Here is a 22,590-nt window from a genome sequence, read left to right as displayed (position 1 = left end):
TCAACAAATACTTTCGTCAATATTTGATATATACACCTTTGTCCAAATTCTTTCCCACGTCTATAAATATGCACGATTTTTTTTAAATACTAATCTGGTTTGCCGTAGATAACATAGTCGCATTGGAATAGGTCCGCAACCAAGAGAACATTTGAATGGAACCGATTTAAACCGACTTCCAAATAATTTCGCCATCTGATGCCAAATGGACGAAAACGCCAGACCTGGCCGCAATTATCTATTGGAATAACCTTGTCTAAATTGGCCACAATTCGGCTTATCTGACTTGCTAAAAAAACATTTTGATAGCACACGTACATATATTTTATTTTAGTGCGCTTATGGGCAATTGAAGTGCTTACAACTGTCGATTAGAATGCAGACGAGATCCCTTTGGAAAATTTTTGTTTTCCAAATCGCTTTGCTTGGAAACACTTTCCAACTGAAATGGTGAAATACGACGAACCATTGCAAAATAATTGGACCATGCCCGGCGATATCTGAATCTCAAAACGACATTATTTGTATTTTATCACACCAAGTAGGGTTTTATATTTGGATTGGGGAAGTCGCCGCTGTGCAGCGTGAGAATGCCGCTACCACGCTTAACCATCCAGGTATTTCACGGCACACCTGAGCGTCGTTATGAATCATGGCTTTCGCACGCGATACAGATACAGATTTCTTCTCGGTTAGTCCCCCGATCTGGCGAATTCAGCTTAAAACCTTTCGCGCGGGGAAAACCATGCGCGCAAATGGATTACGCTTAGTCTCTTTTTGTTTTGGCCAAAAGACCCGACTCCACTGCACCTATGGACACGCTGGCCAGTAAACAAATACCGGTTACGAGACTGATAACAAACTGGCGTTACGCCGAATCGATGGTCTAATCTATCTAATCTACATCGTCTTTATCGGCCGTAATATGGCTCTGTTTTGGTTACAGGACCAGCGGCCAGGAACCAGTATTGCCCACGAGTGCGTGGGGCAGGCGGTTGCCAGGGGGGAATCCCGATTAGTTATACGATCGACTTTATTGCCGCTCGAGAACCGAGACCCGAGATTCTGGAACCGAGCTGTCGTCGCAAGCATTCGATTTTGTGTTTGTCCAGTTCAGATCGCGCACTCGTCGGCTCCAGACGTCTTCTTGAGCACTTCCCAGTGCCAATAGAGGCAGCGGATATATACATATATATATATATAAAGTCTTCAGACGATCGCGAGTTTCATCAGTTTGCCAAGTGTCCACGGAAGATCACAGCGGCACGTGCTAAGTAAGTGCCCATGTAGCAAGTGAATTTCGATTAATTGCTTCAGTTTCTCGATACATTCGATGAGTGCGCTTCGGTGACAAGTGAATAAGATTGAATCGAATCTGAGTAGCTGAGGAGTGGGCTATTATACCCAAGTTGCTTGGATCTTTAGTGCAAGCCGTTCGCAATTGACAATCGCAATCAACACACAAATATCTCGCTTTCCAATTGCGCTTAATTTATTAATTTATGGACGCTTTTTCATTCGCGCAATCGAGCTAATTTCCTTAAATTGACTTGGGAAAATTGTTTTTGCTGATTAATCAGCCCTTTGCTTCGCGTCTAATAATTTCTACAATATTTTATGTAACACGTAAAGATACATTAATTATCACACACTTAAGCGTCATAATTGATCCCATTTTTATCAACATTACTTATTTTAATGGTATTATAATTACGTGTTTCCAAGATGTTGAGATACATTGATTTCCATTTAATTAAGTGCAAGTACAAATATTTCTCGTTAAGCAAAAACGAATGACAAACTATTATTATGAAAGTATTATGAAGTGGCAATGCAAGAAGATAAAGTTCTAGAAATTTATTTCATAAGATTATTAAAAATTTGAAATATTTTTCCAATTTCAATCATATTTTGTATAATCTTCCCAGTAACTTTCCTGGGATAACATGTTTACCTTAAAAGCACTGAACTCTTTTTGTGAATTTGAATTTAAGATAGTAATCATACTTTTATAGTCGAGTATGATTATACTTGCAGATAAAAAACCACAGCAAGTGGGCGTGTTTGTGTTTCTCGTGGTTAAGTTCTTTAATTGACAGACTCTAAATTATAGACCCCAATTTAGAGCTTAGGTATCAGGCCAGCACAAAATGTTTTTTACTGATTGTTAACTTTGTTCTTAGGCTTGATTGCTATAGCGAGTATAGAGATACTTTACTGCAGTATCGCCTCATAGACACAATGGCCAAGAAGGAGGACTCACGGCTGCCACAAGCTGGTGACTTTCAGCTTAAGGAAGGATCAGTGCTTGATGCGACCCGGAAGTACAGTTACTTTGATCTGGTAAGTGGTGACTCCACATCAGCATCGATAAATGTTCTATATCCTTTCTGGTCTCGCCTATATAGTTCAGATACTCAACCAGATGCGAGCGCTTCCTGTTGGTAGTCAGTCTGCTGGTGGCCACCGCTGCGTCCGCTTTTATACCCTACTTCATGATTATCTATGGAGAGTTCACATCCCTGCTCGTGGACCGAACAGTCGGCGTGGGCACATCCTCGCCCGCCTTTGCTCTGCCCATGTTTGGTGGCGGCCAGCAATTGTAAGTCCTTAATGATAGGATAGTCCAGGATTATGTTATAACTCCATATTTCCTTCAGGACAAATGCCAGCAAAGAGGAGAACAACCAGGCGATCATTGATGATGCGACTGCCTTTGGCATTGGCAGTCTGGTGGGTTCTGTGGCCATGTTCCTGCTCATCACACTGGCCATCGACTTGGCCAACCGGATAGCCCTCAACCAGATCGATCGCATACGAAAGCTCTTCCTGGAGGCAATGCTGCGACAGGACATCGCCTGGTACGACACCAGTTCGGGCTCCAACTTCGCCAGCAAAATGACAGAGTGAGTTTCGTCTCAAAATATAATTATTAATAACCGTATAATCCGAATCTTATTACATTAAACAAATTATAAAAACCATATCAATTGAATATTCATTAGCAGAGCTAGAAAATTACGCAATCATAGTAGCAATCGGACTTATTAACATCAATATGGTTTAAATATGATTGAGCCAATTTATCACTATCGCGATTCCCAGACAATTTTAGGAAGCCACCTGAAAGTTTTTGAATAAATTAAGTATCTCATGCCAATGACGTGCCCATTTTTTTTGCGAATTTTAATTCTAGAATTAAATAAAATTAAGAGCTATTTTGGTAATTTTGATTTCTAGAGCTTCTCGATTTTTTTTGGAATTTGCAGAGACCTGGACAAACTGAAGGAAGGCATTGGCGAGAAAGTGGTGATTGTGGTATTCTTGATCATGACCTTTGTGATTGGAATAGTGTCTGCTTTCGTCTACGGATGGAAGCTCACCCTGGTCGTTCTGAGTTGTGTGCCCTTCATCATCGCAGCCACCAGTGTGGTGGCTCGACTCCAGGGATCGCTGGCCGAGAAGGAGCTGAAGTCATACTCGGATGCAGCCAACGTGGTCGAGGAGGTATTCAGTGGAATTCGCACAGTATTCGCATTCAGTGGTCAGGACAAGGAGAAGGAACGCTTTGGAAAGCTGCTCATTCCCGCAGAGAATACGGGTCGCAAGAAGGGTCTCTACTCGGGCATGGGAAATGCGCTGTCCTGGCTGATCATCTACCTGTGCATGGCCCTTGCCATCTGGTATGGTGTGACGCTCATTCTGGACGAGCGTGATCTTCCCGATCGCGTTTATACTCCTGCCGTTCTGGTCATTGTCCTGTTCGCCGTGATCATGGGTGCCCAGAATCTCGGTTTCGCCTCTCCGCACGTGGAAGCCATTGCTGTGGCCACGGCAGCTGGCCAGACCCTGTTCAACATCATCGATCGCCCGTCGCAGGTGGATCCAATGGACGAGAAGGGAAACAGGCCGGAGAACACCGCTGGACACATTCGTTTCGAGGGCATCCGCTTCCGTTACCCCGCCCGCCCGGATGTGGAGATCCTCAAGGGTCTGACCGTCGATGTGCTTCCGGGTCAGACGGTGGCCTTCGTGGGCGCATCTGGGTGTGGCAAGAGCACCCTCATCCAGCTGATGCAGCGGTTCTACGACCCCGAAGCGGGCAGCGTCAAACTGGATGGACGGGATCTTCGAACACTGAATGTGGGCTGGTTGCGTTCGCAGATCGGAGTGGTGGGCCAGGAACCGGTTCTCTTCGCCACCACCATTGGCGAGAATATCCGATACGGAAGACCATCGGCCACTCAGGCGGATATAGAGAAGGCGGCGCGAGCGGCCAACTGTCATGATTTCATCACTCGCCTACCCAAGGGCTACGACACCCAGGTGGGCGAGAAAGGCGCCCAGATCTCTGGTGGCCAGAAGCAGCGGATTGCCATTGCCCGGGCTTTGGTTCGACAGCCCCAAGTGCTCCTTCTCGACGAGGCCACCTCTGCCCTGGATCCCACCTCTGAGAAGCGGGTGCAAAGTGCCCTAGAACTGGCCAGTCAGGGACCAACCACTCTGGTTGTGGCCCACCGACTGTCCACCATCACCAATGCCGACAAGATTGTCTTCCTCAAGGACGGTGTAGTGGCGGAGCAGGGTACGCACGAGGAGCTCATGGGGCGACGGGGTCTCTACTGCGAACTGGTGAACATCACCCAGCGCAAGGAGGCCACGGAGGCGGACGAGGGAGCGGTGGCCGGGCGACCTCTGCAGAAGTCGCAGAACCTGTCTGACGAGGAAACCGATGATGACGAGGAGGATGAGGAGGAGGACGAGGAGCCGGAGCTGCAGACTTCGGGCAGCTCCAGGGACAGCGGATTCAGAGCCAGCACGCGACGCAAGCGTAAGTACCAGATGATAGAATAAATAATGGATTTACTAACCCATGTTCCAAGACTTAAATTCGATAATATGTAAGTTAAAAAACTTTACTTAAATGGAACAAATGGAAAATCAAAAGATTTATAAAACCGTGCTCATATTCTTAAATTATAAATTAACTTTTCAATTCAAATAATTTACAGGTCGCTCGCAGCGTCGCAAGAAGAAGAAGGACAAGGAAGTGGTGTCCAAGGTGTCCTTCACTCAACTAATGAAGCTTAATTCTCCGGAGTGGCGTTTCATTGTGGTCGGAGGCATTGCATCCGTAATGCATGGCGCCACATTCCCGCTTTGGGGTCTCTTCTTCGGCGACTTCTTTGGAATCCTCTCGGACGGTGACGATGACGTTGTGCGAGCCGAGGTCCTGAAAATCTCCATGATCTTTGTGGGCATCGGCTTGATGGCCGGATTGGGCAACATGCTCCAGACCTACATGTTCACAACGGCCGGCGTTAAGATGACAACGCGATTGCGTAAACGGGCTTTTGGAACGATTATTGGTCAGGATATTGCCTACTTCGATGACGAGCGGAATTCCGTGGGAGCACTGTGCTCCCGCCTAGCCAGCGATTGTTCCAACGTTCAGGGGGTAAGTTTCAAGATTAAGGACAACCATGCAGAAGCACTATTCTATTCCAAGTTACTGCTTTTTCCTATATTTATTTAAATATCTAACGCCTTTTCCATATTCCAGGCAACCGGAGCTCGTGTGGGCACAATGCTCCAGGCCGTGGCCACTCTTGTGGTTGGAATGGTCGTCGGTTTCGTTTTCTCCTGGCAACAGACGCTCCTCACACTGGTCACCCTGCCCCTGGTCTGTTTGTCCGTCTACTTGGAGGGCCGCTTCATCATGAAGAGCGCCCAGAAGGCTAAGGCGTCGATCGAGGAGGCTTCTCAAGTGGCAGTGGAAGCTATTACCAATATCCGAACGGTCAATGGTCTTTGCCTAGAGCGCCAGGTCTTGGATCAGTACGTTCAGCAGATCGATCGCGTGGATGTCGCCTGCAGGCGCAAGGTTCGCTTCCGTGGTCTGGTTTTCGCTCTGGGACAGGCGGCTCCTTTCCTGGCTTACGGCATCTCTATGTACTATGGTGGTGTCCTGGTGGCAGAGGAGCGAATGAACTACGAGGACATCATCAAGGTGGCCGAGGCTCTGATCTTTGGCTCCTGGATGTTGGGACAGGCCCTGGCCTACGCGCCAAATGTAAACGATGCTATTCTGTCCGCTGGACGCCTGATGGATCTCTTCAAGCGCACCTCCACGCAGCCCAATCCGCCACAGAGTCCCTACAATACAGTTGAGGTAAGTCAATAGAAACTGGAAATTATGTTGGAAACTCAAATTTGATTGTCCTTCTAGAAATCCGAGGGAGACATTGTCTATGAAAACGTGGGCTTCGAATATCCGACGAGGAAGGGAACTCCCATTCTGCAGGGCCTAAATCTCACCATCAAGAAGTCGACGACGGTGGCTCTGGTGGGTCCATCTGGTTCCGGCAAGTCCACCTGCGTGCAACTGCTGCTCCGCTACTACGATCCCGTATCGGGATCCGTGAATCTGAGCGGAGTGCCAAGCACGGAATTCCCCTTGGACACACTTCGCTCCAAGCTGGGCCTGGTCTCGCAGGAACCCGTGCTCTTCGATCGCACCATTGCCGAGAACATAGCTTATGGCAACAATTTCCGTGACGATGTGTCCATGCAGGAGATTATTGAGGCGGCCAAGAAGTCCAATATCCACAACTTTATTAGTGCTTTGCCCCAAGGCTACGACACCCGGCTGGGCAAGACCTCGCAGCTCTCTGGAGGTCAGAAGCAGCGCATCGCCATCGCTCGAGCGCTGGTCAGAAACCCGAAGATACTCATCCTGGACGAGGCCACCTCTGCGCTGGACTTGGAGAGCGAGAAGGTGGTGCAACAGGCGCTGGATGAGGCGAGATCAGGCCGCACATGCCTGACGATCGCGCATCGTCTGACCACCGTGCGCAATGCGGATCTCATCTGTGTGCTGAAACGCGGCGTGGTAGTGGAGCACGGCACCCACGATGAGTTGATGGCACTGAACAAAATCTACGCCAATCTCTACCTGATGCAACAGGTGTCGGGCTAACACAGCGAGCTGGGGTGATAATTATTAGGCTTTAATTTAGTATGTACACTAGGCTAATTGAACATGTTGAAGTATTACGAAAAAATAGAATGATTAGGCCAACAACTACAGTCGACTGTCTACCAGGGGTCCGGGATTGGCCAGGGCGTTACGTCTCTCCTGGATGGCGAAGGTGAGTTTGCGGAATGGACCCAGTGGCAAGCCAAGTGACTTAATGTCCGACTCTGTAAGCAGCATCAGAGTCTCCAAGTCGATCTCTTGCTTTTGAAATCTGAAATGGTAAAGGATGAAACGAGTTGAATACACATACATTCCAGACAAATTTTTTTTTGCTACTCACACTGGCAGGTATTCTTCCAGGGCCCAGACGGCCAGGAATCGCTGCAAGGCACTTCCTCCGGCGTCTCGGTCGTCGTCGTCATCATCGCTGTAGATATCATGACCGCCGCCCTCCGAATCCGTATCATCTGAAAGGTTCAGATATAAGCGACCCTTTCCTCCGCCATTTCGTGACTTTGGAGGATTGCTGCCCGCATTCCGCATCGTGGAAGTGGAACTGGTGTCCGTGTGTAGTTGAAGCTGACTTAAAGCAGCAGTTACGGATCGACGAAAGGCAATGCTGCCCAGCATGGTGGGTCTGTCAAAGAGTCCAACGGGTCTCTGGAGGGTGACTTCCTCGCTTAGTTCCTGGGTTAACTGACCATCCCCCAGAATATCCGGTTGGGAGAAGGAACGCGCTAAAGTAGAGCTATAGCCACTCCGGTTATCGCTGTGGTCCAACTCATCGGACTCCATGCACTCAAAAACATCGCTTATCTTGCCGCGCTTGCCGACACTGTCCTCGTTGGAACTGAAGGTGCCCACGTACAGCACCTCGGAGTCTCTCTGCAGACCCGTAAGCGATGTAATGGTTCGCTTTCCATCTGGCTCCACCTCGCGTACCTTGAAGCCACCGTCTGTGTCGCTGGAAGTCTTGGAGTGTGGACATGTGCTGCTGTGCTGCTTTTGGAGCTGCGATGGTCTCTTTTGCACCGTTCCCGCTCGACTGGCTATCGTGGAGCCACCGCTGCTGCTGCTACCGCTTCCAACCAGATCGCTGAACTTTGTGGGAGGCGGTGTATCCCTTGGTGTCTTATTTAGATTGCCCTGGCTGGACCAGATCTTCTGCTTCAAAGTGGACAGCATGTTGCCGGTCTTGCTGGAGCCACTGGGTGGGCTTAGATCTGAATACTCCGGATCCTGGCGCTGTTGCTGCTGATTCTGGCGCTTCATGTACTCCCTAACACGTTTCTCGCAGTTTTTCTCGGCCAATTCTTTCAGGGCCTTGCATTTTTTTCTGTAATTTATAGTATTAGTTTTAGTATATGAAGATAAATAATTAATAATTATGCAAGCAAACATGCAAGCAAGAGGCAGATACTTCATAAACTTACTTTTCAGTGGCCTCAAAGTTTGTGAAGGCAACATCCAAGTAGCGCAGGATCTCGTCCCTGCCATTAATAGCCGCCAGATCCTTGGCGCTGTGCTTATCGATATCCAAGGCGTAGATGTTAACTCCGAATTTCACCAAAAAGTCGACGCAATGCAAATGACCCTTGGCGGAGGCCAAGTGCAAGGCTGTGTTTCCGAACTGATCGCATTTGTCAGGATCACCACTGAAGGGAAAGGAAAGGATTATATTCAGAAGATATAGAATCAGCAACTAGCCTAATGAGTACCCCCTGCCGCACAGCAGACGCAGTGCATCCAGACGGCCCTCGAAGGCAGCCCACATGACCGGCGTCATGGAATCACTGTCCTTGGCATTCGTATCCTTCCGTGTGGCTGCTGCCAACACATCCAACAGCCCATCTTTGGCGGCTCTAAACAGAAAAGATTTATCCAGAAAGTTAATGAGTCTCTTGTGCATTCCATTGGTGATAAGATAGAGCCAAATTAATTGCATGTACCCACTTGTGAAACCGATCCGATGACATATTCGTCTGTGTTATCTTTCAATCAGGTTGGCGATGGAAATTCTCGAATCGATCTGAAAGGAATCCAAGGCCAGATGAGCAGGCTGTTCATTATACTTTCCATTCCTTTCCATCACACATCTCAAGATTCTCAAAATTAGGTCACACACACAAGCCCCAACAATTATATACATTCAAAAAGCATGTCTATAGAAAAATTGTCCTCCGAGCTGCATAAGATGATAATCTCTGCCAATCCAATCGAAGCAACAGCTTCCGATAAATCTGCACTAGAGGCAACTTTGGATTCCAACAAATTCGATGATCTACGAGTTCCGACGCATAAGTGAGGCAAAAGTTTCTTTATCGAAAGTCAATAATTCAACATCCCTTTAAAAGAATTCGTGCCGAAGGAGTGTCTGGAGTTTCTGGCAATGCCTACGATCTTAAAACCATGATGGGCGAGTGCGAAAATATTTGTGGTTTCGGAAACGGCATAAACTTGACGACTCCAAAGGTGGACAAACCACAGAAACTGGCTAAATCGATCCCAAGGGATCCCGATACGGTCTCCCTGACCTGTCAATGTGATGATATTTTTCCTAATGCAGGCACAGAAGCTCAGGCTCAAAGCCCCGACGAAGTTAATTTCGAAGAGTTGGCCAGCTACTTCGAAAATATGCTCAACATACCCAAGAATCTTCCGCTCAGCGCTGAAATAATGTACACTTGATTGGAACGATGTGTGTTATATATTGAGTAATAAAAGATATATATCATTCTAGATTATATATTAAGGTTTTCTCATTTTAGATGTGCTCTTTTTAATGCACACCTAAACAATGTTTAGTTGAAGTTAGGTATGGATCCTTATATATGTATGCATATAATATGCCTATCTATGTATTAGATGGACTGATTTCCGTTTTGGTGTTACTAGTGTCAAATGTAGACGGGGTTTTCGTACTTATTTTTTTAATGTGTTTATCGTGTGGTTGGCCAATAAAAAAGAGCCCGAAGATGAGACAAATTCCCCACCAAGCAGATTGCCCTTTTTCCCTGCACTAGTGTACTAACGTTCACACGTTTCCAATTAATAATACAACAAAGAAAAAGAAAAGTGTAGCCGCCGCGAAGAATCACAGGCCCACGACACACGCACACAAGAAAACATTACCCATTTACTGCACACGACGGAGTTTGGCTTACATACCAACGGGCCAACTACCAAGTTCACTCAACCTTGCTGGCTGGTTTTCGAATTGCCCAAAACAACCGAAAATCGAGGCAGTCAACCATTTACTTATTTACCACGGGTACACACACTCACTTATTACCAGTTAGTTGTCCCGGTTCAAGACGACTTTTCAAATGCAGGATTTCCAATTGGATTTTCCCACTTGCGGGCAGCTTGACACTTTTCTTTTTAGCCAAACGAACCGAAAGTTTTCATCTGCGATCGGTAGAATATGCACGTTCCGAAAGCCGTTACCCGGAAGCACTTTCTACCGCTCCGACTGCATGTTGTTGAATGAAATTGTTAACTTTGCTCAAACTCGGCGCTCACATTACGCACAGTGGTCGAGAAAATGCTAGATGCTGCTTAGATGGCAACTTTATATTTTAATAGGAAAAATTGCGTATGCTAGTGTTTTGTTTTAAATTTCTCAACCAATAAAACAATATAGAGAATATATATTAATACAAAAAATGAAATTTTATTGAACTAGTGGTAAGCAAATATATGCAATAATCGTATTTTCAAAATAATTTGTTAGAAAATTTTAAAATGTGAACTACTGTGCGGGATCAACTTGTTTGTCCCACTGTGACTCTCTTCGACGATAGGGTGTTGCCAGACTAAACTCGCTGCAACTATCGCATCAACTAACGTAGAGCACTGCTGCCCTGGTTGACTAGTGCCGCCCTGGTCCGATTGCCAGAAAAAAACAAGACAAGTGAAAAAGCGAGATAAATCAAATTAAAAATATTGAACAAAATTGTAGTTAAACCAGCGCTGGAGCACGGTGAAATGAAAATGTGAATGAAAACCATCAATAGAGAGAGACGAGCGCGATTTGGTGGCACCAAATGCTGCAGTTGCAACCTGCACATGTATGTGTATACGCGTGAGTGTGCGTTTGCGTAGGAGGCACCAAAATAACAACAGCAATCGCAGTGACAACAAAGAATCGGAATCGGAATCGTACTTGTTTGTACTCGCACAGGACGTTCTTGGAATCGGCATCGGAATAGCCACTACCATATGCCAGTGGAGGGAATCGCAGTGCCAATGCATAGTTAATAAATTCCCCAGAAGCTATACGACCAGCAGACCTCAATTGCAATTGCACGCCCCCTGACAAATCACAGTGTCTCAGCCGAAACGAAACTGGAAGCCATCGAGTGCTCCCGTTAAGCAAGCAACTGCAGGCGGAGCACGGGGGAGGAGTAGGACCTGGTGGTGCACCAAGCACGCCCGCACTATGGGCAATTGCCTGAAATGCTTCCAGTCTGCCGCCGAACAATCGATGCCAACGAACGCCTCGTCCCCCAATTCACACAATTCCAATTCCAACGCCTGCCAGACGGCCACCAGCCTTGCAAATTGCTACGAATCGGTGGGCATTAATCCCAATGCCAACGAGCGCTGCGCCTTAGGTGGGTATTCTATAGTTTATAACCGCATTGCGATCCAAAGTCTAATAAACCTCTCTTATTCCGGCGTATGCCCCGTAGAAACCGATGAACTGCTCTCTAGCCGAACTCCACTCAAGCCAGCAAAAGCAAACAATTGTGATACTAAGCGTAATAGTTTTAAGTCTTTAGGTTTGCTTAATGGCAGTGCGCCCACCATGAGCGATATCATAACAACTGGTGAGTCAGCGTTCATTCGACTGGATTGGCGGAATACTCATTCGATTTTATATATTCTAATAGCTGTCAAGGAATCGATGGAGGTATCGCACCAGACGCTGAGCAAACTATTCGATGAGTACAAAGATCCAGACGACGAGGAGATGATACTCACTGACGGCATCGAGCGACTGTGCAATGACCTCAACTATCAGCCCGATGAGTTTGCAATTCTCGTCTTGGCCTGGTGCCTGGATGCCTCCCAGATGTGCCGCTTCACCAAGGTGGAGTTCATTGAGGGTCTGCATAAGATGAGGGCGGACACAATAGCCAGCATCCGGGTGCGGCTGGAGCAGACAATCGAGATGCTCAAGGCGGACGCCGAGATGTTCAAGCAGTTGTACCGCTTCACATTCCGGTATGCCGTTCTTACTGCTGACAAGATCCGTACCTAAATAGCGTCTCAAATTTCAGATTTGGTCTGGAGCCCGATCAGCGCGTCCTCTCTCTGGAGATGGCTATCGACCTGTGGAAACTCGTGTTCACTGTACAAACACCTGATCTCTTCTCCAACTGGATACACTTCCTCGAAAAGCACCCGAATATTCGCCGCATACCGAAGGATACATGGAACATGTACCTCAATTTTACGGAACAATGTGATATACAAAATTACGATGATACCGAAGCGTGGCCCAGTCTCTTCGACGACTTTGTCGACTACGAGAAAAGCCGGGCGCTGGTTTCCTCCGGCATCCACGACGATGACAACAACAACGATGATCCCCTGCAGAGCCACGTGAAGGCCGAGGATCCCGGTCTTGTGTCATAGTAGCCAGTCTCCAGTCTCTTCAGGGCCAAGCAACATTCAACTCGCCAATAGAAATTAAAGAATGTACATTTTCATCTACACTGACGACTCGCTCTCTCTAGCTGCTGCTTAAGATCCCCTGTGAAAGTAAAAACCTTAAAACACCCGTGGCCACTGAAAACGAACGATGCGGTGCTGGCGCTGCTTGAGGACGGACTCTCCAACTGCCATCATTAGCCAGCTCTTATTATGGCTGGCCAACATTCTGGCCGGAGCAACAACGGACGCATTTGTTTATGTAATTAAAGACTTATCGACAAGAATTTTGGAAAAGCTCAATCATCGGAAACCACATGTGTATATAACTAATTGACTTGAAGGCGGGGCAGAAGGCAGCCCGTATAATATTTAGCAATTAATTGATGTATTATTTTAAACAAAATTGCAACATTTTATGGCACTTAACTATTTAAATGCATACAATTACATACTTAACTGTAAGTAGTGGATGTGAATTAAATAAAACCAACTAAAAGATTAAACTGCTTAATTGGATTTGTTAATTATGGCGTGGTGCATTTAGCTTAATATACCAGTAAATTAACTTAATATAATAGTTGGTTTAAAATGGGGATGCATTCAAATCAACCGCCAATTACCTGGCCTATCGATAGCCATATCTGCAGACTGGACCGATAGTAATGCCTCCATGCAACCGTGAGACTAGTACATTAAATTGCTATTTTGGTTGGCCTGATAAAATTATAAAAATCATCGCGAACGCAGCCAGCTGGCTATGATTAAGTGTTGAGTGCTCCCCCGCGCGCTTGAACGAATCCCCGCCAGGTGGAAATGATAGCCGTGTGCAGGGCATTCTTGATCCAGTGATTCACGGCGTTGACATTGAAAAACAAACGCAATGCCAGCACAGTGGGCGTGAGCAGGCGGAAGGGGTGTAATCGCCAGGAAGGGCAAGGATTCAGCGCAAGGACACGGTCGATAGGAGCAGCTGGCCAGTGTCCAACGACCACGATGCCCTGCGAAAGTTGCGGCGTGGAATTCACGGTGTTCCGTCGCAAGCGTGCTTGCTTCGACTGCAAGTGAGTAATGGCCTGTGCATATGGTTGTCTCGGATTTCGGGGAATCACCGACATTTTCTAATCCTCCATTAGACGCTACTACTGTGCCAACTGCATTGCATCCAGGCGGTGCAAACGATGCTCTGTATTCGCCCAGCGTCCGCTGTCAAGGACAGATCTATTAAAGCTCAAGCCCAAGGACCTGATTTTCTATCTGCAGTCCAAACACATCTCCACTGAAGGCTGTCTAGGTGAGTAACTCATCCGGGAAGTCCCCTGGATGGGGAAACCTCTTGCGAAAACACAACTTAACACAACTTTTCCCACAGAGAAAGAGGAGCTTGTAGGACTGGTTCTCACCCATGTGGCCCAGGTTGACAGGAGCCGAGGCTCAAACGCCTCCTCCAATAGTCCGGGTCGCGGCCAGGCCAATCCCATCGACAGCCTTAAACAGTCGTGCCAAAACTTCTTCTCCAACCTAAGCGATAACATAAGTGATTCGCTAGCCTCCTTTGATTCCAAAGTTACCACAAAGCCGCCGGAGAGCAGGTCGCCAGAGGTGCCCACCCACATCTTCGAGCAGCCGCGAGTATCTACGCGTGAGATACCCACTTATGCCAGTGCCGTAAACGGCGGACCACAACACGTACATGTCCAACAGCAGGCCACAGCCACCAATGGTGGCAGTCAAAGCAGCAGCAGTCCCTCAACTTCCACGCAGGCATCAAATAATCGTGATGCCAGCAGCAGCAGCCAGCCCCAGGCGGCTCATCAGGAAGCGAGAAATGAAGAGCAGGAAGACGGTCAAAGCAAGTCCGACTGCGAGTGCTCAGACGAAGAGATTATGGCCACGTTCAGTGAGCGTGTTTCGATGTCGCTCAAAACCGATACCAGTGGCCGGCGGGTCAATGCTGCCACAGAGCGCAGTCCTGTTGATCTGGCGACCGGAGATAGTGGACCTGCAGGGAACACAGCACCTAGTCCGGGCTGCTCCAAGCCGGGGTCAAGCAGCTCCAAGGCAGATGCCTCCTCTCAGTCAAGTTTTGAGGAGCTGGGCGCCATTGGCGGCATCTCAGACGAGAGCAAGGCCAACACGGACACCAACAGCAGCCACCTGGATCAGTGGCAGGTGCTGGAGGTAAACCGGATCGAAGCTGTAGAAGAGACGCCGACCACGAGTGCCGCCGATGAGATATTAGAGGTGACATTGCGGAGCAGGCCAGCAGTCGAGGGCGACGATAGTCAGACGGGCGAAAGTACTCAGGCACTTAACGTAGAGCAGCGCCCGGCCAACCCAAGTCCGGCGTTCTATCCCGCCGTACCGCAGCGCACAAAGAAGGTCACTCGAAGACGATCCGATGGTTACTTGAATCGCCGCTACCATTCCAGCGATGACGAGTCGCCTGTGGCGCCAGGTGGACCTGGCCTAAGCCTGGGACTTTCCACGCTGAGTGAACACCCAGAGCACGGCCTGCATCCGCACTCCCATCGCCAGAGCTGCCAGCGCTGCGGTAAGAACAAGACAAACATTCGTCGACATGTTGAGAAAATGCGACGCCATCTGGAGAACTCGCAAATGTCCGAGGAGGACATCAAACGGGAGCTCCAGGAGTTTCTCACGTACCTGGAGCAGCGAACCAAGTCGGTGGATGCCTCCGATGCGGACAGCCACGCGGTGTCGCCACTTAGCGTGGATGCTATCAGTGTGGCTGCTGGTGGAAGATCACCGGACATGCCCATCACGCCGACAATTGAGTTCTCGCCAACGCAGGACGATGATATCCGCTGGGACGATGACGAGGGTATCCATGTATACGCCGCTCCATCGGACTTTGAACCGACAGCCGGCATTGACACACGATTTGTCAATTTGGAAGACTTTGAGGATTTGTAAGTGCTCTATTCTCTAGAATATTCATGATCGATTAATGCCTCTCTATTGATTTATAGAAAAGACTTGGAGGGTTTGACAGTGAAGCAGTTGAAGGAGGTGCTGATGCTGCACCGCGTCGACTACAAAGGCTGTTGCGAGAAGCAGGAGCTTCTTGACCGCGTCAGCAGGCTGTGGAAAACCATGCGCGAGTGTCCAGGTGAGCTTTGGACTTTGCACTGCAATTTCACCCTAATAACGATTCAACCATTTACGCAGCTGTTGAAAAACTCGCCACTGATGAGCTCTGCAAGATCTGCATGGATGCCCCGATTGAGTGCGTTTTTCTAGAGTGCGGACACATGGCCACCTGCACGAGCTGTGGAAAAGTGTTGAACGAGTGCCCAATTTGCCGACAATATATTGTACGAGTTGTAAGATTTTTTAGAGCGTAATGATAACTGGACATAGTGTAATGCTGGAAGCCGATAGCCGCCACAAGCCACATCCAGATACAGATCCAGATCCAGCCCAGGTGTACAAGATGTACAGCAGATCCTGATGATGGGACTACAACGTATATGTTTCCTTAAATGACGCGAGTGCAACAATAATATTAATTTGATTATTTGGTTCTACTCTGTAGTTTGTTGCCAGTATATATGCCTATATATAGTGTACACCCTGATATCGCTTTCAAAGTGTATTCATCTATTTCAAATGTGAAATACTTTTGCTATTTATTTTGTTTGTTCTTGTTGTTTGTATAAAAACGAGAGGTTATCTAGATCAACTAACATTCCTATAAACCGCAAAAAAAGATTAAATCTGTTATTAACAGTTGTGTGAAAAACTCGTCTAGATGCGCATTTAAACAATAAATATTTTCCAATATCCAGCGCTCTATTAGCCTAGCCATTCGAAATGGGGATTTTCCTCCAAACAAAGGTTGTCTGGATCATAAAGTCTAATCGAAGTCGATTAAGATTGGTCACTATTTTTGTGACGAATCGTCTGTAACTGGGGATTTTCCCATACCTTGAGCTTATCGTTTTTTGAAATTCTTTAACTACTCTTTTTGCCCAGAATCACTATGAAGGAACATAGATCAGATCAATCCCGAAGATACCCCCATGCCAAACTAGAGCAGTTCAATTACAACAGTCTTTAATCACGTTAATTAGTAATCTAGGTGTGGTGACAAGAGCTGGGAAACAGCGCAATGACTAGAAAGGGGAAGAGAGACGAGAGGCGAACCGGTTGGCCAGTTCAGATTCGATGGATGCGCAGATCGAGCGGTGACTCCACGTCCATCTTAACGAAGAAGTCCTCGCTGTGGAGATAGCTATGCTGTCTATCGCCTAGCCAATAGCTGGGCGAGAATTCCGCATCCTGCTTGGGTTTTAGCGAGTAATCGCTGGGCTCATTGTTGGAGTCATCGTAGTAGCGGGCGGAGGAGGAGGAGCTGGTGGACTCCACACTGCCGGCAGCGGGAAGACACGTGAACGCTGATTCGCTGCTGGCCTCCAGGAGACAGGGTACGCTGGGCAGGGTGAGCGGCTGGCTGGCGATCAGGTGGATGCTGTGCTTGAAGGTCTTCACGTGCTTTCGCAGCGAGGAGGGATCCGTGTAGCGCTTCTGGCAGCCGGCCACCTTGCACATGTACGGCTTCTCCATCGAGTGGGTGCGCGTGTGCTTGAACCGATCCGAGGAGTTCGAGTACGCCTTCTGGCAGCCCTCGAAGCTGCACTTGTAGGGCTTCTCGCCCGAGTGCGACCTGATGTGGATCTTCAGGTTCTCCGCTCGCGAGAAAGACTTCTCGCACAGGTGACAGCGATGTGGCTTCTCCTTGGTGTGGGTGCGGGTATGGACAAGCATCTTGTAGCGGGCATTGAATCCTCGCTCGCTGCGCTGACATCCCCGCCAGCGGCAGTAGTAGAGTCCGTCTGTCAGGCTGGCGATCGCATGTCGCTGGGTCACGTGCTGCGCCAGTGCATCCAAGGTGTCGAAAACTCTGCAAGGATCAAAGGGATATGAGTGGTTAGTACGGAAATAACATCCACTGGATTGATTTCTTATCCAATATTAATACACTTGCTGACCATAAATACACTGCATCTCTATCAATTTGACCCAAAATCACATTATTATCGCTATTGGAGGGTTTATCACAAAGTCGAGTCCAACAGTTCAGCACAAATGCCAGGCTGCTGGGGTTTTTTTTTTTTATTTCTGTCGAATGCGTAATCAGTTTTAATGGTAAAACGCGAGGAACTGTGTTTTATATTTTTCTAGAATTACACCCAATTGGTTTCTCTGGCAAATATCTTTGATATTTCCAGAATAATTCGCTAATGCAGTTGACACTTACCTATCGCAATCTGTCCAGTTGCAGACGAAATCGCTGGCGGTGCCGCACTCGCTGCTGCTGCTGCAGGATTTGCTGTCGTCGGGGAACTCCACTGGACTGCGGCATAGGTCGTCCTGCTGGCCACGAGCCTTCATGATCACGGACTGGGTGCGCTGGCGATATCCGTATCCGGCGATGGGACGCGGCGGTGTGATGGGCGGCGTGGGAAACCTGATGTGCTGCATCTGCTGCTGCTGCTGCTGGTGGTGATCCGCCAACCAGCTGCCGGAATCCGAGTAGGCGGCTATGTACGGCGGTGTGTTGTACGGCGTAAAGTAGCCGAGGGGCGGCTCGTAGATGCCTCTGCTGTGTGGGCCGCTGTTGAAGATTGACTTTTGTAGTATATCCATGTTTGTTGTCTGTGGTGGGTGCTGATCGAGAAAATTTGTTGCTTTCGCTAAAGCGCCTGCCGATCGAATGAGCCGCTCGCCTGCAGAGGTTCGGGTAATATGCGAAACTCGGACGGCGATAAGGGGTCGCCCAGACGGACAGGGTACGCTTATCAGTTCCGAAGGCTGCAGACGGGTCCGGCGGGGGCGTGGCAGGGGCAGGGGCAGCAGACGGCGGCAGACGGAACCAAAACAGTGGAGCGCCGAGGAGCAGGTGCGTAGCGGTGGAGCGGTGGAAAAAATCCGCTGGGGCAAATGGATCTGGGGCAAAAGCACACACTACGTGAGTGAACGGGTACGGTCTGGGCCCGCTTATCAACGCACAAGTGGAGAGCCAGCCAGTCAGCCAGCCAGTCCACATATGTACACATGCACATGTGTGCGCCCGATGATCGCTCTTTGGGGGGCAAGTCTTATCGCCCGGTGCCGTCTGCCTGCCTGCCTGTCAGCCTGCCTGACTTGCACTTCGTACCGCGTAGCGAATTCCCTGCCGCACCCCACCCTGCGTACCGATCCGAGGTCCCACTCCCGTTCCGAATCCCACCCCTTCATTGGAACAGGTACGTCAACTCTTGGAGTCGTACTAATGCACTTAGAGAAAAGCGAATGGGCTAATTCGTCTGAAGACCCATCTAGATCTTCTGCCTGAGGATGTCTGGTTCTAGAATCTACAAAGAGACCACTATAAGATCGCCTTGCATCATTTCCATAAATAGATTTATTATTAAAACAAAGCCTAGAGACAATTAAGTGTTTTCCCGAGCTAACTATATATTCGAGCTTGTGACTAATAAGTAAATAGTTATAGTTATAACTCAAAAGTTTAAGCAGGCAATTAGAATCGTTAGGTGATCCATATATTCTAAGGGAATGGATAAACTTTCGTGGAAGCCAAACAATCTCAATTCTGTAATATATTTATCAATTTCTCAATATGTTTTATTATTACATAGTTAAAAATAGACTTTAAGCTCACTAGCTATTTAAAAAGTTAGCTTTGCGCCAAGAAGAGATCCTTCAATTCCGAACTTTATAATACCCAACTGATATTTAATTTAATTCATCACATTTAATTTAAGTACACTGCAAACAAAAGTTCTATGTTCTTGCTTGACATTTTCATTTATAATTTTATCACTTTATCAGAAATAGTAAACTTCCCCCACATGTGTACGATATGCAAGCGTACGATCCCAAAACCCAGAAATTCATTCTTGGGTTTGGCCGCCGGTTTCACCTCAGTGTGTGGGCGCTGCGTCTGGAACGGCGATAAGGTGGTGGTGGTGGTTGGTTATCTCACGCCAAGTCAACAGACGCCGCCACATGCCGCCATGGTACCATATCTTTTGGCCCGAAACTTGGTGCGCCATGACGCGAATGGCTCGGCGGGACGCGGAGTTGCGCTCTGCTGGGTGGTGGTGGCTATGGCAATCAGCTATCAGCCAGCTATATAGCTATCGTCGTTATCAGCGCGGCGGAGGCGCTGTCTGGTCCCGTGAATCACTGGGGGAGCAACCTTCGCCCAACCCCAGCGCTGCAGAGCACCAGCGCCAATCGACCAATCCCCACAACGTAATCCGTCCCTGTGCACGGGGCAACGAGTGGGGTCCCTGGCTTACGTAAAGAGACATCAGGGACTTTGATAAGCCCTTGCCCTCTATCAGCAGTGCGACAGGTGGAGGCGAACGTGGTTGTGGTCGTGGAAGCGTACTCATTGCCATTTGCACTTCGCAGTACCCATCCCAATCCCCGTAGCCGTACCCATTCCAGTTCCCCCACCAGATGGCGAATCATGATTTATAAATAGATAGGGGGCATAATCGGACCACAACTGCTCCGCCGGACAATCGAGCCGAGGTACAGTCGCGCATGGCGAGGTCAGTTCAGCGGAATCTTCCAAAAGCACGGCCTTGGGTCCGTATCGCCTCCCCAAATCGAAGACAGGCGATGAAGGACCCCAGGCGCAACCTAATTTTTATGTTTTTTGCCGCTTGCCGGCAATTAAATCCGCGCAGAAAATGAGTACAAAAAATCCGGATTTTCTGGCTGACAGTATGAACTTTGTATGGCGCGAGCGGCTGTCGATAAGCCAGCTCCCATTGTCACCACCGCCCCAGTCAACCAAACACACCCCCCTCCCCCCTGAGATGGGATCCGTCCCCCCCTTGGACATTCCCAAAGTCCAGAGGCTTCTCGGCTTCTCCGCATCTCCGCTTATCAGTTGTCAGCATGCTAAAAGGAATCGAATACCAACGAACATTGGCGAATTTCCGTTGGGGAGCTAAGCGTGTGCGCTTATTAATTTTCCGTGGTCCGAATCTCGGCGTAAATAATAACAAATCCGCAACCAACTAGGCGAATAGACACTCGGCGGCGATCCGGATCGATCCGGAATGGCAGGGTGCAGTCCGTCGGGCGCAATGATGTTCAATATTTCTATCAAATTAACAACACTCGACCGATAACCGGCGGGGTCTGGATGGCTGGCAAAGGTGGCCTGGTGGTCCGATAAGCCCTCGCAGCAGATTCGGATTGGGATCTCCTATTCGATTCGATTCGATCCGATCCGAACCGTTCCGTTTCGCGCTCCAGCTTGACCGGTGGGCGTGCGCCTGAACCTAGGGGTTTATCAGCCAAGATGCACATTTGCAGCAGCAGCATCAGCAGCAGCAGCAGCAGCCGCCGCGGAGAAGGTTCCACGCGTAGTCCAGCCGGCTTATCGCTGCAGTGGGAACCCACTGGGGGCGCTGATATGACTATGGTAGTCCCGCAGAAGGCTAATTACTTTGTTGCCGCCAACGACAGACTTCCAAAGTCCATGTACAGCCAGCCGGGACAGCCAGTCATCCAAGCCAGGGACATGCAACCGAGGCATGGAAGCCACAACTACTCGCACTCACATCCCGACCCGATAATTACAGATGGCTGCTCGAATTCGGCAGACTCGGATCTATTATTTATAGGGCGCTTATCGCCAGACAGCTTTTGATATGGCCAAAAAGGAAAAGTTATTAGGCAACTGGGGGAACCAAAAGCAGAAAAAATAAAAACGGGAAAAAAAAAACATTCCAGACATTCGTGGGAGCCCACAGACCCCGGAGCGCAGACCTTCCGGCTGGAGCTCTATTTTTATACCCGTTCAATGGGTGCTGCTATTTTTTTTTGGGAGCGATATGCTCTTGTCGCTGTTACCACCACTGATACGCCTGACAATATCTCGTCTAGACTGGGCATTATTATGAGAGGCGAAATTTGTTTTTTCGTACATTAGTGTTTTCATTTTGTTGCTGCTCCCTCCCTCCCATTGGGATGTTTAGCGGAAAAGTTTCAATGGCACCTCCAGGCGGTGTGATCCAACACAACCATTGCACAACGCTGCTGGGGGCTGTTCCATTATAAATATGACTGGCATTCTTGGCGGGGGTAATTCAGACGTCTTATCAACCGATTCATATTTACGATTGGCGGGCAGGAAGTGTAGCCAACTTTCAGTCTGAGAATGCCGATAGATAAAGGGCATTATGAAGGTGTCGCGTTGGTCCTTCAACTATCTGATACCTGAGTATCAAACTGTTCAAGTTGCAGACTTTCTGTGCCATAGAACCATTCTGAAATAGTGTATAATGACTTGGATATTTTGGATATCGCAATCATTATAATTGGGAACTCATGCAGGAAGTGACATCAACTTTTTGCTCGTGGGTTGAGAATTCCTATAGCTTCATCGAAAGAAGTCATCACCAATATCATTTTTCAAAAGCTAAACGAACTTTAACAAGAGATAATTTTAAACCAGTATTATTCACAAAATTTTGAAGCTTGTGAATTGTAATCCCGCTAGTTAATATTATACACTAATTTGAAAGTGGTGTCCCACTACCTTTTCTAGTTAAAATCGAATGATATTAATAGTCAGAGGTATTCAGTGATCAAACTAAAATAGAACCGATTTGGAAAACTTCCGGATGATGATTACATACAATCAGTGATTAGCTTTTGCCTAAACTCTAAACATTCATTCGAAAGGGAAACCGGAACGGAGGCCGGATGAACGAACCGGCGCACTGCGAACACACACATATATTCGAATTTAATACGATGGCGGGGAAATCACCTATCAAGCGATCATCAGTGCAGCCAAACTGACCTTCAAATCATTGGGTGGTGAAGCAGCATGAATAGCATGCGGGTGGCACGCGATCACTCCCACAGCGGGTGACCTCTCCTTACATTGAGCACTG

The 22,590-nt window shown here is 48.2% G+C and overlaps 6 protein-coding genes across 9 annotated transcripts; 4 read left to right on the top strand and 2 right to left on the bottom strand.

Moving 5' to 3' along the window:
• Positions 1-1,123: 1,123 nt before the first annotated feature.
• On the top strand, positions 1,124-7,082 carry LOC117136031 (multidrug resistance protein homolog 49). Its single transcript, XM_033296648.1, has 8 exons — positions 1,124-1,274; positions 2,184-2,343; positions 2,409-2,602; positions 2,661-2,906; positions 3,270-4,831; positions 5,013-5,458; positions 5,564-6,172; positions 6,230-7,082. The coding sequence occupies exons 2-8, from the start codon at positions 2,242-2,244 to the stop codon at positions 6,977-6,979; spliced, it is 3,909 nt and encodes a 1,302-aa protein (XP_033152539.1). The 5' UTR covers positions 1,124-1,274; positions 2,184-2,241; the 3' UTR covers positions 6,980-7,082.
• LOC117136032 (Usher syndrome type-1G protein homolog) lies at positions 6,990-10,469 on the bottom strand. 3 transcript variants are annotated; one of them, XM_033296650.1, is made up of 6 exons: positions 10,265-10,469; positions 8,933-9,008; positions 8,698-8,841; positions 8,413-8,634; positions 7,320-8,315; positions 6,990-7,250 (listed from the first exon to the last, which is right to left on the bottom strand). In XM_033296650.1, the coding sequence occupies exons 2-6, from the start codon at positions 8,953-8,955 to the stop codon at positions 7,085-7,087; spliced, it is 1,551 nt and encodes a 516-aa protein (XP_033152541.1). In that variant the 5' UTR covers positions 8,956-9,008; positions 10,265-10,469; the 3' UTR covers positions 6,990-7,084. The 3 variants fall into 3 exon arrangements, with proteins under 3 accessions (XP_033152541.1, XP_033152540.1, XP_033152542.1); XM_033296649.1 differs by having other exon boundaries at positions 10,272-10,469; XM_033296651.1 differs by lacking the exons at positions 8,698-8,841; positions 8,933-9,008; positions 10,265-10,469 and having other exon boundaries at positions 8,414-8,484.
• On the top strand, positions 9,110-9,725 carry LOC117136034. The gene is given in 2 exon segments (XM_033296652.1): positions 9,110-9,276; positions 9,279-9,725. Coding segments are annotated over 2 exon segments (528 nt in total). The 5' UTR covers positions 9,110-9,137; the 3' UTR covers positions 9,668-9,725.
• A 365-nt stretch (positions 10,470-10,834) lies between the features above and the next one.
• On the top strand, positions 10,835-13,151 carry LOC117137242 (DCN1-like protein 3). Its single transcript, XM_033298604.1, has 4 exons — positions 10,835-11,595; positions 11,674-11,811; positions 11,875-12,208; positions 12,265-13,151. The coding sequence occupies exons 1-4, from the start codon at positions 11,421-11,423 to the stop codon at positions 12,620-12,622; spliced, it is 1,005 nt and encodes a 334-aa protein (XP_033154495.1). The 5' UTR covers positions 10,835-11,420; the 3' UTR covers positions 12,623-13,151.
• Positions 13,152-13,317: 166 nt separating this feature from the next.
• On the top strand, positions 13,318-16,449 carry LOC117137047. Its single transcript, XM_033298255.1, has 5 exons — positions 13,318-13,701; positions 13,774-13,931; positions 14,010-15,570; positions 15,631-15,770; positions 15,830-16,449. Exons 1-5 carry the CDS (start codon positions 13,634-13,636, stop codon positions 16,003-16,005), a joined length of 2,103 nt encoding a protein of 700 aa, XP_033154146.1. The 5' UTR covers positions 13,318-13,633; the 3' UTR covers positions 16,006-16,449.
• A 251-nt stretch (positions 16,450-16,700) lies between these two features.
• LOC117138282 (zinc finger protein GLIS2 homolog) lies at positions 16,701-22,584 on the bottom strand. Of its 2 annotated transcripts, XM_033300253.1 has the most exons (3): positions 22,497-22,584; positions 17,922-18,278; positions 16,701-17,564 (listed from the first exon to the last, which is right to left on the bottom strand). In XM_033300253.1, exons 2-3 carry the CDS (start codon positions 18,143-18,145, stop codon positions 16,820-16,822), a joined length of 969 nt encoding a protein of 322 aa, XP_033156144.1. In that variant the 5' UTR covers positions 18,146-18,278; positions 22,497-22,584; the 3' UTR covers positions 16,701-16,819. The 2 variants fall into 2 exon arrangements, with proteins under 2 accessions (XP_033156144.1, XP_033156142.1); XM_033300251.1 differs by lacking the exon at positions 22,497-22,584 and having other exon boundaries at positions 17,922-18,470.
• Positions 22,585-22,590: the final 6 nt, after the last annotated feature.

This window comes from Drosophila mauritiana, chromosome 2R, assembly GCF_004382145.1.
Source record: "Drosophila mauritiana strain mau12 chromosome 2R, ASM438214v1, whole genome shotgun sequence".
Taxonomy (NCBI): Eukaryota; Metazoa; Arthropoda; class Insecta; order Diptera; family Drosophilidae; genus Drosophila; species Drosophila mauritiana.
This window is presented reverse-complemented; position numbering and strand designations above follow the sequence as displayed.

Bases quoted from the DNA above. Each gene is read 5' to 3' on its own strand.
- LOC117136031 (XM_033296648.1), top strand. From the start codon at position 2,242: ATGGCCAAGAAGGAGGACTCACGGCTGCCACAAGCTGGTGACTTTCAG. The intron at 2,603-2,660 runs GTAAGTCCTTAA...TATTTCCTTCAG, and splicing joins TTTGGTGGCGGCCAGCAATT to GACAAATGCCAGCAAAGAGG. The intron at 6,173-6,229 runs GTAAGTCAATAG...TTGTCCTTCTAG, and splicing joins GTCCCTACAATACAGTTGAG to AAATCCGAGGGAGACATTGT.
- LOC117136032 (XM_033296650.1), bottom strand. From the start codon at position 8,955: ATGTCATCGGATCGGTTTCACAA. The intron at 8,635-8,697 runs GTACTCATTAGG...CTTTCCCTTCAG, and splicing joins CGTCTGCTGTGCGGCAGGGG to TGGTGATCCTGACAAATGCG. The intron at 8,316-8,412 runs GTAAGTTTATGA...TATAAATTACAG, and splicing joins AACTTTGAGGCCACTGAAAA to AAAAAAATGCAAGGCCCTGA.
- LOC117137242 (XM_033298604.1), top strand. From the start codon at position 11,421: ATGGGCAATTGCCTGAAATGCTTCCAGTCTGCCGCCGAACAATCGATG. The intron at 11,812-11,874 runs GTGAGTCAGCGT...ATATTCTAATAG, and splicing joins GAGCGATATCATAACAACTG to CTGTCAAGGAATCGATGGAG. The intron at 12,209-12,264 runs GTATGCCGTTCT...CTCAAATTTCAG, and splicing joins TTGTACCGCTTCACATTCCG to ATTTGGTCTGGAGCCCGATC.
- LOC117137047 (XM_033298255.1), top strand. From the start codon at position 13,634: ATGCCCTGCGAAAGTTGCGGCGTGGAATTCACGGTGTTCCGTCGCAAG. The intron at 13,932-14,009 runs GTGAGTAACTCA...CTTTTCCCACAG, and splicing joins CTCCACTGAAGGCTGTCTAG to AGAAAGAGGAGCTTGTAGGA. The intron at 15,571-15,630 runs GTAAGTGCTCTA...ATTGATTTATAG, and splicing joins TTGGAAGACTTTGAGGATTT to AAAAGACTTGGAGGGTTTGA.
- LOC117138282 (XM_033300251.1), bottom strand. From the start codon at position 18,310: ATGGATATACTACAAAAGTCAATCTTCAACAGCGGCCCACACAGCAGA. The intron at 17,565-17,921 runs GTAAGTGTCAAC...TGATCCTTGCAG, and splicing joins AACTGGACAGATTGCGATAG to AGTTTTCGACACCTTGGATG.